Source organism: Pleuronectes platessa, chromosome 3 (genome assembly GCF_947347685.1).
Source record: "Pleuronectes platessa chromosome 3, fPlePla1.1, whole genome shotgun sequence".
NCBI classification, from domain to species: domain Eukaryota; kingdom Metazoa; phylum Chordata; class Actinopteri; order Pleuronectiformes; family Pleuronectidae; genus Pleuronectes; species Pleuronectes platessa.
The window spans coordinates 18,089,267-18,107,722 of NC_070628.1; the positions used below are offsets into that span (position 1 = coordinate 18,089,267).

Sequence of the window (18,456 nt, forward strand, 5' to 3'; positions counted from 1 at the left end):
ATCCTAGTTGCCTTGTTTTGTCTTTAAGGTTAGTGTGTGTGCTGAAAATCATCAGGTCCATTTAATTTCTAAAACCAAAGGAAATGAAGAGTAAAGGGTTTAAGCCAAACCCACGTATATAATATACTGTAGACAAATAAGGGAGCTGGGGACACTGAGATGAAATCTGAGGAGAATGGTTCTCATTTATAATCTGTCACTGGCTTGTTGGACCTTTGATTCTATCTCATCCACTGATGAATGGAGTGTGTGTGTGTGTGTGTGTGAGTGTGAGTGTGAGTGTGGTGTTGCATGGGCATGGTGTTCATGTATGTATATTCACCCACTAATCCACCACAACCCCCCACTTCCTACTGGCACAACTCATTTCCGACCCACCTCTCCCAGTCTTTTTCTCCCCTCACACATTCCCCTTTTTCCCTTGCTCACTCTCTTTCTCTCTCACGCTCTCTCCTACCACACCCAGGCACCAGTTCAGAGGGTTCAGCTGAAGAAGAAAGCTCACTAGCTGTTGGGCATCAGTGACTCATTTTGTCCGACCTCGGTCAGCCTCAGTGGACACAGCAGGACATTTCAAAAGGGGGGCAGAGGTCCAACAGTGCCATTCTAAATCACTGGCACACAACCGCACACTTAGAATAATAATTTATTTTACAGACTCTGTGGGTATTGTGTGGCGCACTGTGGCCGATTATGAAAAATGTTCTTCAGCTCTTGCATTATTTTTCCGATGCATTTGAATGTCGTACAGTCAGCTGAAGAATTACAGTACAATAAAGAACAACCAGTAACTTAAAGTGCCTTTTCTGAACTGAACACCAAGCTTGCTTCTCTTCGCTGTGGGAGTATCAGTCTGCAAAACCAAAACATTCCAACGCTGGAAGTGTTTGAAAACAGAGAGGAGAGGAGAGGACAGGAGAGGAGAGGAGAGGAGAGGAACACACAGTATGGTTTGAATGAAGTTGTGATGATGTGGTGCTGTGGGAAAGAGCAAGAGAGGATGAGAAAGGGATTAACAGATAAAGTTAGAGTGAGTCTGAGGAAAGAGCACAAAGAAACAGACGGAGAGAAAACGAGACAAGATGAAAGAAGGAGCATTTAAATTGTATTCTCGTCATTAAAAGTATAAATGCCTGCAGGCGCCAAACAAGGCACAGCATAAGAGCAACTCACTATGTTTTAAGTCTGTTTATCTTTTATGTTGTTTGGTTATGACCTGAGACTTCATCAGTAACTCTGGTAACTGTACAATGCTATATGCCTGCAGCTGAACGATGGCCAAAAACACTCCAACTCTCAGTGTAGCTGCTGTGTGATCCGATCATGCTTTTGTTTCACACCAGCTCTGTGTGGGGATGAGCAGCTAATCGTATGATCACAACTAGACAATATGACTTATTAACAGATATTCAGTTCGTAGAGGGGGGGCTTCTGTCTGTGTGTTTCCATCACTCACCGTAACCCTCGGGGAGGTCCGGCGGTGTATGCAGGTGTGTCCGACTCATGTAGTTACGATGCCGCTGCGATCGAACCCGTCTTTCCTGGATCCTGGGTTCACCTGGTGGGACACTGGCCTCTGCCCCATTGACGGGTGTCATCACTGGTGTGTTCTCGTCCACCACGCAGCTCAGTGGACGCCCTGATGGACTGGAGTACTCGGACGCCGGCCTGGGAGACAACAAAGAATATGCATGTTCATGTGTATAAAGGTTATGGTCCTCTTAATGTGGGTTCTTCAGAGTTGATGTATTTCTTCAGTGCTATTTTCTAGTTTCCATATTTCTACATTATGCAAAACAAAAATTGAATGACAGATTGGAAATTAGACACATTTTACAGCATTTTGGATAAAAGATAAATTTGTTGATGGGAACTGGATGAATGAATTGACAAGTGTGCAATGTGAAATAAATTGAATGACTTTCGTCTTTATTAACCAGATGTGACTGTGCACAGTATTTAGCTCTACGTGCAGGAACCTGGCTGTGAAGTGTGCAAAGAGTTATGCAACTGGGAGTTGGTGTAACACGGCTTAAGTTGTAGGTGTTGCAGCTGTATTTCTTATTGTGATGTCTAGACATAAACACAAGTGTAGTGTAATTATTGGAAAACAGTCATCAGTCCTCAAGGGGAAATAAAGTATTTCATGGTTACGGTTAGGATTAAAGTGCTACGGATGATTATGGGTCGCAAAAACCAATGCAACCCAGAAGACTATAGTAGAACATTAAAGTGTGTTTGTGTCGGACATCTAGAGCCGATATCGGATAAGCAGACACAAACACAGATAGACTGGCTCACTGACACACTCAGTGTTTGTGTGCACATGTGTGTCTGACCACTGTCTGGATGTCGACCCACCTGCTCCCCCCTCAACTCCCTCCTCCTCCAATGCCCAATTAATTTGCCCCTCTGTCTCTTCTTTCCATTGTCCGGTCTCCATGTTCTATTAATTTTCCCGGTCTCTGAGCCAAGCTCAAGTATTCCTCACAAATAGCTGATGGACCACATTACATTTGTCATCAGTCTTTTTCATTGACCTTCTCATCTTCAATCACTTATCAGTAATTTCTCCCTCCTACACAATCCCAAACTGACAATCCTCACCATTTTTATATACCTTGTTCTGCTTTGCTGCCTTGGGACCACAATAGAGATGTGGAGTAATAGAGGGTGAGGCGGTGGGGAACTGGTGTTATTTTTTGGGGGGTTGGATACTACCCAAAAGGCTTCACTGATATGAGCCAAGTAGGGAGGCGGCAGTTGTTCCTGCAGGAACAGGGGCCAAGTAAAGCCTGGCTGCCCAACTGGCTGGCTAGTTTAATAAGGTGTGCGTGTGTGTGTGTGTGTGTGTGTTGCAGACCAACAGACTGTTATTGTTGAGTTGTGAGTCGAGCTAAGTTGAGGGTTTCTTTTCTTTTGAAAAGGAAACTGCAGGAAGGTACAAGCACTTCAATAGAACCCCCCCCTCTCTTTTCTGTAAAAGGTCAAGTTTGTTGTGGATTGCAATAGTGTGACTGCTGCACTACACACTGTGGAATGTTGAAGACGATAAGATTTGAGCCATTGGAGATCTTGCATTTTTGCATGGCTCACCTTAATACTAGTTTACATCATCTGAGGTGATATTGGATGATGTCTGCGTGTGTGCAGGTTTACCTGGTAGGTCTCTCCCATTGTGTGGTACGTGTGATGTGGTTCAGATACTGTATCCTTCCAGAAGCTGTCCTCCTCTCCTCCCACCTGATTCATGACATGTTAAGACAAACAGGTTAGAATGTATCATAAACAAATCAATGTCCACAATGAAAACATATAGATTAGCCGTAATATTCACAGCTATTGTTCCCCATTTCACTGGCTGCATCCTTCAAAGACTGACCAGAGGTGTAAAAAGTACTGAAATATTGTACTCGAGTAAAAGTACCTTTACTTTGATGAAATTTTACTCAAGTACAAGTAAAAGTACCCATCTAAAAATCTACTCAAGTAAAAGTAAAAAGTAGTTCATTTAAAATGTACTTTAAGTAAAAGTTACTTAGTTACTTCCAACAACTTGATGGGGGCCGCTCCTATACAGTGCAAAAAAGGACAAGGGGTCATAAAGCCAATCCAACAACAGTTATTTTTAATTAAAGGAGAATCTTTACAAATATAAGTGCAATGACATTAAACATGTCAAACATTAAACATTAAACATGTCAACACAACATTAAAGAACTTTTGGGAGGATCATGTCAAGACATGAACCACATGACAGCTAAAATAAAAAGTTAAAATGCCACTGTCCCACTGTATATTTAAACTTTTGGTTAAACTTTGGCCCACCTTTAGAGCACTAGTCTACAAACTTCTTGTTGAGTTTGAGCAGCAGCTGATTTTCAAGGTGAGTAGAGCTCATCCGGGCTCGCTTTGCAGTGAACAGCATCCAGCACAGGCGGCAGAGGCAGGTAGGCCAGTATTGAGTTTCAGGCAGTGTTGTGCATGAACGAGTTCAAAAGAACGCGTTCATTGAACACGTTCATTTTTATGAGAACGTTGGACTGAACGAAACGTATTGACAAATAATGAATTTGAACGATGAACACGTTCATATTATCTGAGGTCTAGCTAAAACGTTACGGAATGTTTTCCTTCTCCTGAAAGACGCTGTCTAAATTGAATGCTTGCACCATGTCGTTGCGATCGTTGTTGTGTTTATCTGAAAAGAAATGCAGTCTTGGGGGGGGGGCTTGCGCCCGCCAGGAGTGAAGCTTGCATAGAGCACCAAATGTGCTAGCCCTGTGTAATGCAGTGATTCTCAAACTGCGCGGAGGCATAACATGTGCGCGCGTGACCGGGAGGGGAAAATGCGAGGCGGAACTAATATTCTAGCTGAACGAATGCTTTGACGTCCGCATCTCTTTAACGGCGGAGCAGTAAACAAATCGCTCTTTCGCCGGAGCCAGGGGTCGGCAACCCGCGGCTCTGCAGCCGCTCTGCAGTGGCTCCCTGTGCAGTGTTGTGCATGTCGCGCATATTTTTCGCGAACAGTGAACTTTATGATCAGTTTTCATATGTTGAACGTGCACGTGAGGGAACGTCATCCACTCTATGCAGCATCTACCACTGCAGTGAGAATTGCCTTGCGCCTTGAACTGGGTTTTTTTTTACTCAGTAACGGTTGTAATTTAAAATGTAGCGAAGTACAATACTTCAGTCAAAATCTACTTAAGTAAAGGTAAAATTAACCATTTCAAAAGCTACTCAAAAAAGTACACAAAAAAACTACTCAATTACAGTAACGTGAGTAAATGTAATTCGTTACTTTACACCTCTGACACTGACTGTGTCAAAGGACTGTCACATTTTGAATACTACTTCAAATGTGGCAGACAAATGCACCCTTCATCCGAGAGAAACCAAGGCTCCAACAGGTGGATTTGGTTAAAGAACAATCTTTCAAAAAGGTAATGGCGCCCGCAAGGGACGAGATCAGATACTTGAGAATCATGCTTGAATTCAACCCAACCGCTAACAGTGCACGTGTTAAAAAACCAAGGGGCTTTAAAATGTTCTTGTCATGTCCAACTGCAGCTCTGTTGCTAGGCAACAGCAATAAGTGTGGGACAAGCTGGTGAAGCGGATCCTGTGTGGAATCCCTCTGCAGACCAGACCATCACATTTCAGTTCGGCCTTAGTGGTCTACGAGGTCTATGAAGGAGGTCGTCTTCATGGGCCCTGAAGCGGGGAGCCCCTGAATTGGGACATAGCTTATATACACACACACCTCACTTTTCAAGCTACTGCCCTGCCCTAATACATGCTACAACGTGAATATTACTGTCACTCTGCAGTCTCCTAACCAAGCAATTCCAGAAAATGGATTTAATATAAATTTTAAAGGAAAACATGTAAAAATACTGACCCATCAGGTAAGTCATTGTCGAACAGGCGACTGCAGTCCACCACTGGTCCTCCCGTTCCGATGCGATCCCTGGACTGGAGACTTACTACAGTTAACGACAAGAAAGACAGCAGATAAAACATAATTCTACCCTCACAGAGCAAATATTGATGACTCATATTTGGCCAAGTCAACATTTTGTATGAAATCCCCATGGAGCATGGATCTCCACAAATGATTTTATACATTGGTGATTTTTTTATATTGTCCATGATTCCTTTTCTCTCCTGATGTCAATGAAAGACAAAAAAAATAAAAAAATAAAAAGGTTTTCTTGGGTGACAGATATCAAACGTGTTTTTGTATTATAAAGCCAGAGAGTAAAGACGAAAAAAAAAGAAGCTTTGTGGGGTTTGGTGGTTAGGTAATGAACTGAGTCAGAGGATTGAGACAGTCTGGGTCAAGTTGTGTTTTGTAATGTTTAAATAAAACAATGCACTGAGACAACCAGACATAAGCCTTTTTTCAGACATGATCGCAGGAGAATTATGGGGTCCAGGAGTTTGCATTTCACATATGAAGAATGCAAATAGTTTGGCGTGTAAATAGAACAACTTGTGGAGTAAATGGAAGATTTAGCTGATTGGAATAACTGAACTCTGTCTTCACAGTTTGGATGACACATGCAGGGAAATAGTCAGTTTCCTGATGGCAATAATGAAATCAGCGCTTTAAAACACTATGACTTTAAAATGTCCAGAGTATGTTTGACTCATAAATACAATTTACAATTTTACAAAAATACACAGGATGACATAAGACACAAACTGATGACTCGACTTTATTCGGCCACACAGTAGGTTGAGCTTCTTACCTACTATCTGTCCTCTCACAGTATCATTGTCATTGGGACCAAGCTTATTCAGGTCCAGTCTCTGATCTGCAAGGAAAAAACAACACATTTACTCAGCATCTGTCCCCATTTAAAACCACAGACTCATTTCACATACAAGACTCATGCATGACTTTTAAATATTTACACTGAGTTACAGAGTGTTCAGAACAAAAACATCACCGCGTTAAAGAACCGCAAGATGCCAACAAGCGTGTGACCGAGTGGACCCCAAGGAGAAAATAAGAGTCAATGCCAAACATTGACAATAATGAAACAAAGTAATCTACCAGGAATGTGCGCTTGCCTCACATATATTTTACTGGCTTGTGTAGGGCATTGTCAAACAACCTCTGATTGTGTTGTGGCTAATATTTCACCAAATTCAAAATTTTTGCTCAACAACAATGTTTTTTGGTCCAACAGGTCTTAGGAAGGTGTGTCCAATAACAGGCATCTATTGCTGTTACTGCTTTTACTATAAGAAATTAATGTTTTAAGTTTAGAATGATTCAACTATCTTTAAAATACATTTGCATGTATTTAACAGTGCTGCATTTTGTGCAAGGAGGTTGAATAGTGCAGGAAATCTAGTATCTTTACCAACAGGTACCAAACTGACTTGTGCTGCAAAGCTTTTGGAACCTGTATTACTACCTACTGGAAGTTGTGGTTTCACCTGCATTCGTCTGATAGTTAGCAGCATTACACAGAAAAGTACTGAACAGACTTCCGTAAAACTTGGTGGAAGGAGGTGGTATGAGTCATAAACATGCCAACAATTTCTCAGTGAATAATTCATGGATCCAGATAAAAGAAATAAGGCACATTTAGGGGAATGGATGTGTGCACTTTGGTGCAGCTTGTTTGAATTTAAGGGGAATGAGTAGGCCATGGTGGAGGTATACGCTCCTGCAAGTGGTATTCTTGTTTAGTTTAAAACATCACTATTGTCAAGCTGAGATCATTTTTTTTTGAAAATTCATCATTTAATATTCATTATACAGTCTTCATGTTAATGTGCCTATAAAACAGAAAAACCATACAACAATCTAACCTGCTGAATAAAAGCCTTTGCACATTCTCTTTTATGAAAGGATTTCAAAATGGGGACACCAAAAATATTTGCTATCTTATTTTGGAAAAGTAAGAAGTCATTGTCTGCTCAGAACATGATAGTGCTGCCAAACATAGAAAGCACAGTAACACAACCCAGGAAGAATTTAAATAAGATCCAGGCACAGACACATTGCAGTCTCACACACGCGCACACACTTGCATACAAACCAGCCCTAGGACCCAGAGTGGCATCAATTGGCACTATTAACAATGCATAGTGTGCGTTAATGCGTGCATGTGTGTGTGTTTGTGTGTCTGTGCAGTGTAAGAGTCCTGCAGGGGCATAGACTTACTCTTACCTGAAAACCAAAACGTAGACAGACATAAGACAGTGTGAGGGTCGGATTGGGGGAGAGAAAGGCAAATACGCAGAAGAGGCATAAAATGGAGATTGAGTGAGTGAGTGAGTGAGTGAGTGAGTGAGTGAGTGAGTGAGTGAGTGAGTGAGTGAGTGAGTGAGTGAGTTAAAGAGATACTCCAGTTCTACATGCGACAGGATTTGTCAAGTCTTTGTCACGTCTGGCCTGTAAGATTTCATATGTGCATGATGTAGTTTCTGTGTCGAGGATATCAGATCTAAACAAACCTGTGTGTGTGTTTATGTATGCATGTGTGTGTGCATTTGTTATGGATACTTGTCTAGACTAAACAGCAAAGGTCTGAGCCTTTCATGGCTAGAGTAAGCAGATTTTTATTTTATACAACAGCGAAACGGAGAGACACAACATTTACAGACTTTTAACCACGAGCCCTCACCGCACTATGCAATACCTCAGCACTGTGATAAATGTGTGTAATACTGAACTAAGTAATTAAATGTGTGTGAACATGTGCATGTAAACTCACTGGCTCATTTAGCTCCTGAACATCTGTCTCTGCATGTGTATATATGCATGTCTGTAGAAACATGACGGATCAGCAAATATAATTAGTCATTACATCAACACTATTAATACGACAGACAAGTCAACAGCAGGGTTCACAAACACGTGGAGTCAGCAAAGTAATTTACAAAAAACTGGTGTGAGTGTGTTACTGAGTTTGTGGATTCAGAAGTGGGGCAGAGGATTTGTGTCTGCAACACTACAGGAAGTGGAGCTCAGTGTAGAGCCAGACAGACTTCTTGCAAAGTATCGTTGGATCCCCTTTTGGTTAACCAGAATGTTCGTACGTGAGTTTGTGTGTGTGTATATTGGGTTAGAATGGAAACATTCAAATAGTCACAAAGATTTTCATGTGACAAGAGCACACAGGACAAATGCCTGCAGGGAGCATGTGTGTCTTGTCACACATCATGTCTCTCTGTCCATCTCCTGTGGCTACGGGAAAGTATAATTTCAACCATGTTTGCTGTACAGTAAGTGGCTGGTCTGGAGGCTAACTGGAGCCTATACTGCCTGTTTCTGGGAGTTGTGGGTAATTCTAAGGGCAAATCATGAGGCACCAGGCTGCCGTGGCCGTCAAGGTCCGTCTTTGAGGTGACACTGATGCTGTTGTGGGTCTTGCTGGTTTAGGGGGTGAACTTTATGAGCCAGGAATGTCATTTAGGAGGAAACAAAAAGATTGCTGGAAACTATTCTGAACTTGTATGTGAAGAATTTAGGTTGACAGTTTCGAAGCTGTTGTTTCATGTGGGTCAACCGAACAACTGCCTACATTTATGGAAGCATCCAAGTATGCAGTTAGAATAAAAAGGCATCCAACAAATGGCAATTATAGACAGACAGACAACTCCTCAAGTGGTTGTGGGGCATGAATGTGTGGAACGGATGAATGGAAACGGAGAAAAGGCCAGATATATATATATATATATATATATATAAAGAAAGAAGAAACAGCCGCAAATGTAGTTTGGATACGCCTGTTCTAGCACATAGGTGGCTGTGTGTTTATGATGGCTCAGGTAAATATATTGAATAAAATGATGAGTATAAGTGGAGGGAATGTTAATTTGACAGTATGGGCAACAGTCAAGTGTATTAAGCATAAACTGATTAGTACTGGCAACAAGGCAGACAGGGCTAACAAGCTTGTGAACATGTGGACAGCATAGAGAAAATACGAGTCTGAATCACCTGGGAATCAAAGGGTATCTTGTGCCAAACAGCAACAATAACTATATCAACAGGAGTAGAAAGATGGTGCCAGGAGGACAAGCTATTTATTTCCTTGACAGAACGTTTTATTGCTCTATAATGAATCAGGACTATTGATTTAGTCCCAGGTGCCAGATGTCTATACCAGGCAATATTTCTGATATGTGTTGCCTAAAGGAGATGCCTGTGTACTGTGAACATAAATCTTAAGGCAATGAATGGTTGGCAAAGGAGCAGCGACAGGCTACGAGCTGAGGATGCAAAAGCAGCGCTGTCGAAAGGGGGAAACGTATAGCAGCATGCTAGCTAGCTATCACACTGCTGTAGCCAGATATAACAGAGGCACAGGAAAGACAGTCCCCCTAGTTCCAAGATATGTGCGTCAGTAGGTCTGGGCCACACATTTGTCAATCTGACTGTGTGTTAAGTGCAGCATGTATGTGCATATATCAAATCAAAGCAGCTTTATTGTCTACCTTTGCTTGCAAGACTGAATTCTTCTTCAGTTTGCATTACAGCATCAGATATCACATCATCGTAATTAACAAAACAAGCCAAGCTGGCACCTTAGAGTAAAGGTCACAGTGAGCATGCAGAGGAAGCATGATGGGACCAGACACCTGTAACCCGCTTTGAGTAAGAGTTCAAAGATAAAGAGTATGAACCCAAGAATACACAAACAAGTACAAGGTACTTACAGCCTGTGTCTTTTAATCTGTTGATGGCATTGGACAGGAGACGGACGCAGCCCAGGAAACCTGCGCCCTGCTTTTTGTGGATCTTCTTGTGGTTCCACACACTGATGGTGATGGAGTCTGCCTTTCCAATGTATCTGTTTGGGAAGAGACAGAGTAAGAAAAAACAAGCCAATAACAGAGAAGAGGAGTGATGACAAAGTGAGGAGGGATTTGCAGAAGTGTCATTATGTGCAGAATTTTAAAGGAGCCACTGAGACATGTAATGATCCAAGCACATGATCTACAGAGCATGGCACAAGTGCATGTAGGGCGTGTCCAAATCCACCTCTGTGAGTTTAACGATGGAAAAAGGGCTCACTGCGCCAGGTGCATGGTTGAAAAGGGATGCACTTAGTTCAGTAATTAACCATGGGGTTTTTGTTTTTGGTGCCACATTCAATAAAACAACCTGACTACCATCTCCCATTACCTTTAAAAGCCAGGTGGGCTGGCACCTTGGCAGATTGATATGAAAACGGGGAAGTAGTAAAATAGAAACTTTGAGCATGAGCTAATTATCTGTGAAACTTTTCAGCAGTGTACACTTGTTGTGCACCCACCAACGTTGGCCCATATAACTACCTTGATAATGTGTCCTTAAGATACTGCAGCGTTGATCAAAGGTTTCTGTTGATCAAATGTGCAATTGCTTTCCATTGACTCTAGAAGCAACATACCAACAATGAGCTTGATCACAACTACTCTTCTCACCAACTAGAAAATGGACAGTCCTCTGGGGGCAAGTGCATATTTTTGTTGCTGAAATAACATGGACACTAAACAGGAAAATTACAAGTGCGTCAGTGTGAAACTTGCCTCTGGCTTGGCACCAGGTGTGAGATAGGGCTTGTGTCGTATGCTTGAGTGCAAATTGCAGAAACCACCCACTTTGAGGAGATATTTTCCGTGAACTCAAAACTCTACCTTAAAAACTCACAGGCTGACAAAATACACCATGAAACTTAAACTTCTATTATGGAGTTGAATAGCTTCTTCTCCTGACAGCATGAGTAGAATGCTGGCTGTTTCTGCATTGTAGACTTTCAGACTGTGTAATGAGGTAGATTAGTTGATTTTTAAACAAACTGTGTGTGTGTGTGCGCGCGTGTGCTGATTTAGCACAGCTGAGTCCAGTCTAGTCGTGGTTGAAGAACAGAGGAAGTTCCCGTGAAGTGCTCCACCGCTGTCTGAGGCCCAGACAGCTCGTACAGTAAACACACAAGAGTTCCACATTCAAATGTAAAATCATTCACCAACACACACTCACCCACAAACACACACAGACATAATTACAGCCTAGAAGTTAGATCCGATGCCGAGCTCTGTATATTGCTGTGTATATCTTACAAGGAGAGGGGTTTCCCTACTAAACAAAATATATAGGTTTAATATGCAAGTTAAATAAAAAAGTTGCCACTGAAACTAAATTGCAACCAGTTTTCTATAGTTAAAGTATGAACAAAATCTGATCAGGATGCAGTATAGCAGGGTAGCATCTTGTTGACAGTGTGTTTATATACCGGTGCTTTGTTGAATATGTTGATTTCATTCTAGCACAAATCACATTCTAATAACAAATGGACAGATGACTGCACTGAGGTGAAATCCTTTAACGCTTACTTACAGACTAGAGGCCGCTAGAGGTAAAGCTGTGCTAAATCTGGTACAAGCCTCCTAGCACACCATAATATGAAGGTGACAACACAAATGACATTTCACAACTTGTAGACTTTTCACTGATGTAAGCGATTAAGCATTTGAATGATTTCACTTGAATTTGATTTGTGCTATGCTGTTGTTGACTATGATAAGATGAATTTAGACTAAGCTCACCAACATTCAGATATTCTTCCAATCTTGAAACAACACTTGCTCTTAGCAGTGCTATTATGTTTCAAAGTTTTTTGCCGTTCTTGGGAACTGTGATGCTTCTCTAATCATCTCTCTGAGGACAATGAGTGTTCTAAGTTTAGTCTCATGCTCTTCCTTTCACATGGTGCCGTTCTGAGAATAAAAGGTAAATGTGATGCAGAGGTGTGTTGTGCAAAGCTGGGAACTTAATGCACCAAAAAAAGGAGAACTGAAAAAGCAGACGACAAAATGACTGAGCGTCTGAGCACAAGAGGACAGGTAGACCAATATGCTATTTACTCACTCACAAATGCAGAAGCAAAACAGAGCTAGGGAACCTCGTCATTGTTTAATTTTGCATGTACATAAGTGTTGCAATAAGCAGAAAATGTCTACAGATGGCGAGAGCTGAAGTGTTAAAAGGAGTGACTGGATTTCAAAGAATATAGTAGAAAGAAGATGACAGTATATCTACAGACTGAACGGACTCCCGGTCTTCTTTAGTTGAAAGATGACTGACCTCAAACTGTGAAGACCACCATATACTTGGTGTGGAAACCAACTAAATTTGATTTATCCAGACAAAAGGACGAACTGGAGGATATTTCTGATCAGGCGATAATTTTATATCGGTGCAAAAATCTTATCCTTAATTCAAAACATTTCTTGACTTGGTTTTCTTAGTTTTTTATGAGGACAAACGTTTTTAGAAACAATAAATCAATAGCTGCTGGATGACAACAAAAACATTAGACCAGAATGCTGGTAAAATATCAATTTTCAAGTAGAAAAAAACATAACCCTTCAAGATAAATTCACAATGTAATTAATTTGGTAATAATATCATAACATCCATCCATCCATTCCACTTTGAGGGTTGCAGGAGACTGTGCAAGGTTCACACAGACTAATATGTGCAGGGTTCACCCGGTGGTCTAAGCATATTCCTTTTTTTGTTCACTGTGCTCGCTTCAATTTCAACAAGAAACGACCTCTAAAATATTTAAGAAACAAAAATAGGAAAAACTCCTGATTAATTACTAAATATGGTGAAGAAGCTCAGCGACAAGACAGAAACAATCTATCTCCATCTCTAATGCACGAATCCCATGCACGCACACACTTTATTAGGTGATTACATCAACAACAAAAATAAGGATAAGCACTCTTAATCCTACAGACAACAGCAGTGGAGGGGGGGAAATGAATGGGTCAAATTCAGATTAGCTTTCAAGAACATACCAAATCCAGACCTGCAGGACTTCCCCAAATCTTTATTGCAACGGATCATATGATACCATGGGAAATTTAAAATATTACGTCTTTCCAGATTGGATATTTTTTTATATTTATGTTGGACATCCTTCATTTGTCAACATCTATAAAGGGAAACATAAACCAGAGGGCATTCTACAGCTCTGACTTGTTCATATAGAGTACCTTGAGTATTTTTTTCTTACTTGCCTAAAGATTGACTGTTATTTTACTCTTACATTGTTTACTTCTCTTCTACTTCTGGACACGGGCTTTCACAAATCTTTGCTTTGCCTCTAAATGGAAATATGCATTAACAATAAAAAGGTCTAACCCTATCCAATGCAGACACGCATGGCAAAATGCCTGTTGAAGTTAGCTGAACCTTTGCTGTAAGCTTAGGACTGAGAAGGACTAAATACTTAATGAGTAAACAATAATGACGTTGCACATTTCCAGACATACAGCAAACCATTTATTTGCTAATAAGGTTCTCCCCAGTGTCAAGTCAACCCGAGTTTTGACGGTGCCAACTCACAGCAGAGAGGAATGAAGCTTAGAAATATTCCCCAGCTTAAACAATTACAAGAGTCTGGAGTTACTCACTTTTTGATTATACAGTGGGTGGGCATGTGTGCGATACACAACTCCAAGGCTTGTGGTAGGTAATGATCTGACGATGAGAGTCGACTTGGCAAGTATTTTCAATGCATTTTTGGATCGCTACGAGGATACTTAAAACTCACTGCAGCTGCGCCATCGGTCTGCTCAGCCTTTTATTACTGGGGGAAAAACTAATGTTGCAAAGCGATTTCTTTGCTTGGGCTGATAAAGAGGTGAAATTGTTACAGGAAGAACCGCGTTGCCTTTACTGCTTCAGTCGAGACATGATTAATAAGAATCAATCGTGAAGCAAGTGCGGGTGACTGTGTCATTGTTTCCACCAACACGGCCCCAGAGTTTTCAAACTCAAATAGGGGCAGCAGCCTTAACAAAGTTCTCTGTTTTAGGGGCTCAACAACTTAAAAGTGGTGTGGATGGCAGGTTACAAAAAGTGGTAGAGTGATGCATTTACAAATTAAAAAACGTATCAGTGTGGATATAGTCACAGAGAACAAATCTGCCCATCCAACTAAAGCAATGTGAGAAGTTGTGCTGAAGAAAAGCTGAAACCTGGCGGCTAAACATGGGGCGACAACCGGCCAAAACCAGACCTCTATAATACTGTGAGGTCATGAACTCTCAGGTCAACATGTCCCAAATGTTATCAAACACTTAGTCAGGTGAATGTGTTCTCAAACATCTTCTGTAAAGGATACCAATCTGAATCACAGAGCATCAGTTGTGGACAAAACTTTTTTTGTATCTTTTCTGATTCCCAGTATAGAGCATCAAGGCATCTGGCAATATGAGTGTCATGTGGGAAAAGACCCCAAGTCCTAAAGTTGAAGGCTCGAGACAGGGGTGTGTGAGCTGGCCCTCTGCCAAACCCACACTCCCATCTGCTTTCTGTGGCATGTTAGTCGTTTCCTGAACCAAAGGAAGAGGCCAGGGCTCACTAGATGGGAACATACTCCTACAAGAGGGTGGGGATCCAGTAGGGGGGAAATAATTATGCAAAAGAAGGAGGGATCTGAGGCGGAAGTTGACAGGTGGGAAGAAGCATTCCGAAACAGGTGTTTGTTGAAAGTGTGTGAGCAGAGAGGCCAATGTGTCAGTATCATCTCTCATCTCATCGTCATCCGCTTATCCGGGGTCGGGTCGCGGGGGGAGCAGCTCAAGCAGGGGGCCCCAGACTTCCCTTTCCCGGGCCACATTGACCAGCTCTGACGGGGGGATCCCGAGGCGTTCCCAGGCCAGTGTTGAGATATAATCTCTCCACCTAGTCCTGGGTCTTCCCCGAGGTCTCCTCCCCACTGGACGTGCCTGAAACACCTCCCAAGGGAGGCGCCCAGTGGGCATCCTTACCAGATGCCCGAACCACCTCAGCTGACTCCTTTCTAAGTAAAGGAGCAGCGGATCTAATCCGAGTCCCTCACGGATGACTGAGCTTCTCACCCTATCCCTAAGGGAGACGCCAGCCACCCTTCTGAGAAAACTTATCTCGGCCGCTTGTACCCGCGATCTCGTCCTTTCGGTCATCACCCAGCCCTCATGACCATAGGTGAGGATAGGAACGAAGATCGACCGGTAGATCGAGAGCTTTGCCTTGCGGCTCAGCTCTCTTTTCGTTACAACGGTGCGGTAAAGCGAACGCAATACCGCCCCCGCTGCTCCGATTCTCCGGCCAATCTCCCGCTCCATAGTACCCTCACTCGCGAACAAGACCCCGAGGTACTTGAACTCCTTCACTTGGGCTAAGGACTCATTTCCTACCCGGAGTAAGCAATCCATCGGTTTCCTGCTAAGAGTCATGGCCTCAGATTTAGCGGTGCTGATCCTCATCCCAGCCGCTTCATACTCGGCCGCCAGCCGATCCAGTGAGTGCTGAAGGTCACAAGCCGATGATCCAATGAGGACCACATCATCCGCAAAAAGCAGTGACGAGATCCTCAGACCACCGAACTGCAACCCCTCCCCACCACGACTACGCCTCGATATCCTGTCCATGTATATCACAAACAGGATTGGTGACAAGGCGCAGCCCTGGCGGAGACCAGCACCCACTGAGAACGAAACTGACTGGCTGCCGAGGACCCGAACACAGCTCTCGCTTTGGGAGTACAGAGATTGGATGGCCCTGAGGAGAGACCCCCTTACCCCATACTCCCGCAGCACCTCCCACAGTTTCTCCCGGGGGACCCGGTCATACGCCTTCTCCAGATCCACAAAACACAAGTGGACCGGATGGGCATACTCCCAGGCCCCCTCCAGGATCCTTGCGAGAGTGAAGAGCTGGTCCGTAGTTCCACGTCCGGGGCGAAAACCGCATTGTTCCTCTTCAATCTGAGGTTCGACGATCGGCCGAACCCTCCTTTCCAGCACCTTGGAGTAGACTTTACCAGGGAAGCTGAGGAGTGTGATACCCCGATAATTGGTACACACTCTCTGGTCCCCCTTTTTGAACAGGGGAACCACCACCCCGGTTTGCCACTCCTTTGGCACTGTACCCGACTCCCACGCGATGTTGAATAGGCGTGTCAACCATGACAGCCCCTCAACACCCAGAGCCTTTAGCATTTCTGGCTGGATCTCATCAATCCCTGGGGCTTTGCCACTGCGGAGATGTTTGACTACCTCAGTGACCTCCACCAGGGAAATTGACGACGAAACACCATCAACCTCGAGCTCTGCCTCCAACATAGAGGGCGTGTTATTCGGATTCAGGAGTTCCTCAAAGTGTTCCTTCCAACGTCCGACGACCTCCTCAGTTGAAGTCAACAGAGTCCCATCCTTACTGTACACAGCTTGGATGGTTCCCCGTTTCCCCCTCCTGAGGTGCCGGATAGTCTTCCAGAAACACTTTGGTGCCGACCGAAAGTCCTTCTCCATGACCTCTCCGAACTTCTCCCACACCCGCTGCTTAGCCTCCGACACGGCAGCAGCTGCAGCCCTTCGGGCCTGTCGGTACCCTGCAACCGAGTCAGGAGTCCTCCAGGATATCATATCCCGGAAGGCCTCCTTCTTCAATCGGACGGCTTCCCTGACCACCGGTGTCCACCACGGTGTCCGAGGGTTACCGCCCCTTGAGGAACCTAAGACCCTGAGGCCACAGCTAGCCGCCGCAGCTTCAGCAATGGAGGCTTTGAACACTGCCCACTCCGGCTCAATGTCCCCAACCTCCACAGGAATGCCAGAAAAACTCCGCCGGAGGTGTGAGTTGAAGATACCTAGGACGGGGGCCTCCTCCAGACGTTCCCAGTTCACCCGCACTACTCGTTTGGGCTTACCAGGTCTATCCTGAAATTTCCCCCATTCCCTGATCCAACTCACAACCAGATGGTGGTCGGTTGACAGTTCCGCCCCTCTCTTTACCCGAGTGTCCAAAACATGCGGCCTCAGATCAGATGACACGATCACAAAATCGATCATTGATCTTCGGCCTAGGGTACTCTGGTACCAGGTACACTTATGAGCACCCTTATGTTCGAACATGGTGTTTGTTATGGATAATCCATGACTAGCACAGAAGTCCAATAACAAACGACCGCTCGGGTTCAGATCAGGGAGGCCGTTCCTCCCCACCACGCCTCTCCAGGTATCTCCATCGTTGCCCACGTGGGCGTTGAAGTCACCCAGCAGAACTACGGAGTCCCCTACTGGAGCCCCATGCAGGACTCCATTCAGGGTCTCCAAGAAGGCCGAGTACTCTGAGCTGCTGTTTGGTGCATACGCACAAACATCAGTCAGAGTTTTCCCCCCTACAACCCTTAGGCGCAGGGAGGCGACCCTCTCGTCTACCGAGGTAAACTCCAACACCGCGGCGCTCAGCCGGGGATTTATGAGTATCCCCACACCCGCCCGGCGCCTCACGCCCTTGGCAACTCCGGAGAAGAATAGAGTCCAACCCTTATCCAGGAGTACGGTACCAGAGCCGAGACTGTGCGTGGAGGTAAGCCCCACCAGATCTAACTGGTAGCGCTCCACCTCCCTCACAAGCTCCGGCTCCTTTCCCCACAGCGAGGTGACGTTCCACGTCCCCAGAGCCAGCTTCTGCCGCCCGGGTCTGGTCCGTCGAGACCCCTGACCTTCGCTGCCACCCATGTGGCTGCGCACCCGACCCCAACGGGTCTTCCCACAGGTGGTGGGCCCATGAGATGAAGAGAGGGGGGGTGCCACGTAGTTTCTTCGGGCTGTGCCCGACCGGGCTCCGTGGCAAACCCGGCCACCAGGCGCTCGCCATCGAGCCCTCCGTCTGGGCCTAGCTCCAGACGGGGGCCCCGGGCTTCCTCCGGGCCGGGTCACATCTCCTCTTCCGTCGATATTCATTGAGGCTTTTTGAACCATTCTTAGTCTGGCCCCTCACCTGAGACCACTCTGCCATGAGAGACCCTACCAGGAGCACAAGGCTCCAGACAACACAGCCCTCAGGTTCACAGGGACACGCAAACCTCTCCACCACGATAAGGTGACGGTTCCAGGAGAGGTAATGTGTGTCAGTAGTTTCATGCAAATTATACA

General features: G+C 44.4%; 1 protein-coding gene across 2 annotated transcripts in view; it reads right to left on the reverse strand.

Moving 5' to 3' along the window:
• Positions 1 to 18,456, reverse strand: part of LOC128436534 (E3 ubiquitin-protein ligase SMURF2) — a 67,000-nt gene that overhangs the window by 20,183 nt on the left and 28,361 nt on the right. The window contains exons 4-8 of one of the 2 annotated variants that reach the window (XM_053418280.1): positions 10,192 to 10,325; positions 6,261 to 6,326; positions 5,408 to 5,492; positions 3,160 to 3,243; positions 1,457 to 1,668 (exon numbers count right to left, since the gene is read on the reverse strand). In XM_053418280.1, the coding sequence (XP_053274255.1) occupies positions 1,457 to 1,668; positions 3,160 to 3,243; positions 5,408 to 5,492; positions 6,261 to 6,326; positions 10,192 to 10,325 (581 nt within the window). Of the gene's footprint in view, positions 1 to 1,456; positions 1,669 to 3,159; positions 3,244 to 5,407; positions 5,496 to 6,260; positions 6,327 to 10,191; positions 10,326 to 18,456 lie in introns of both variants that reach the window. The other variant, XM_053418279.1, reaches the window with a different exon arrangement.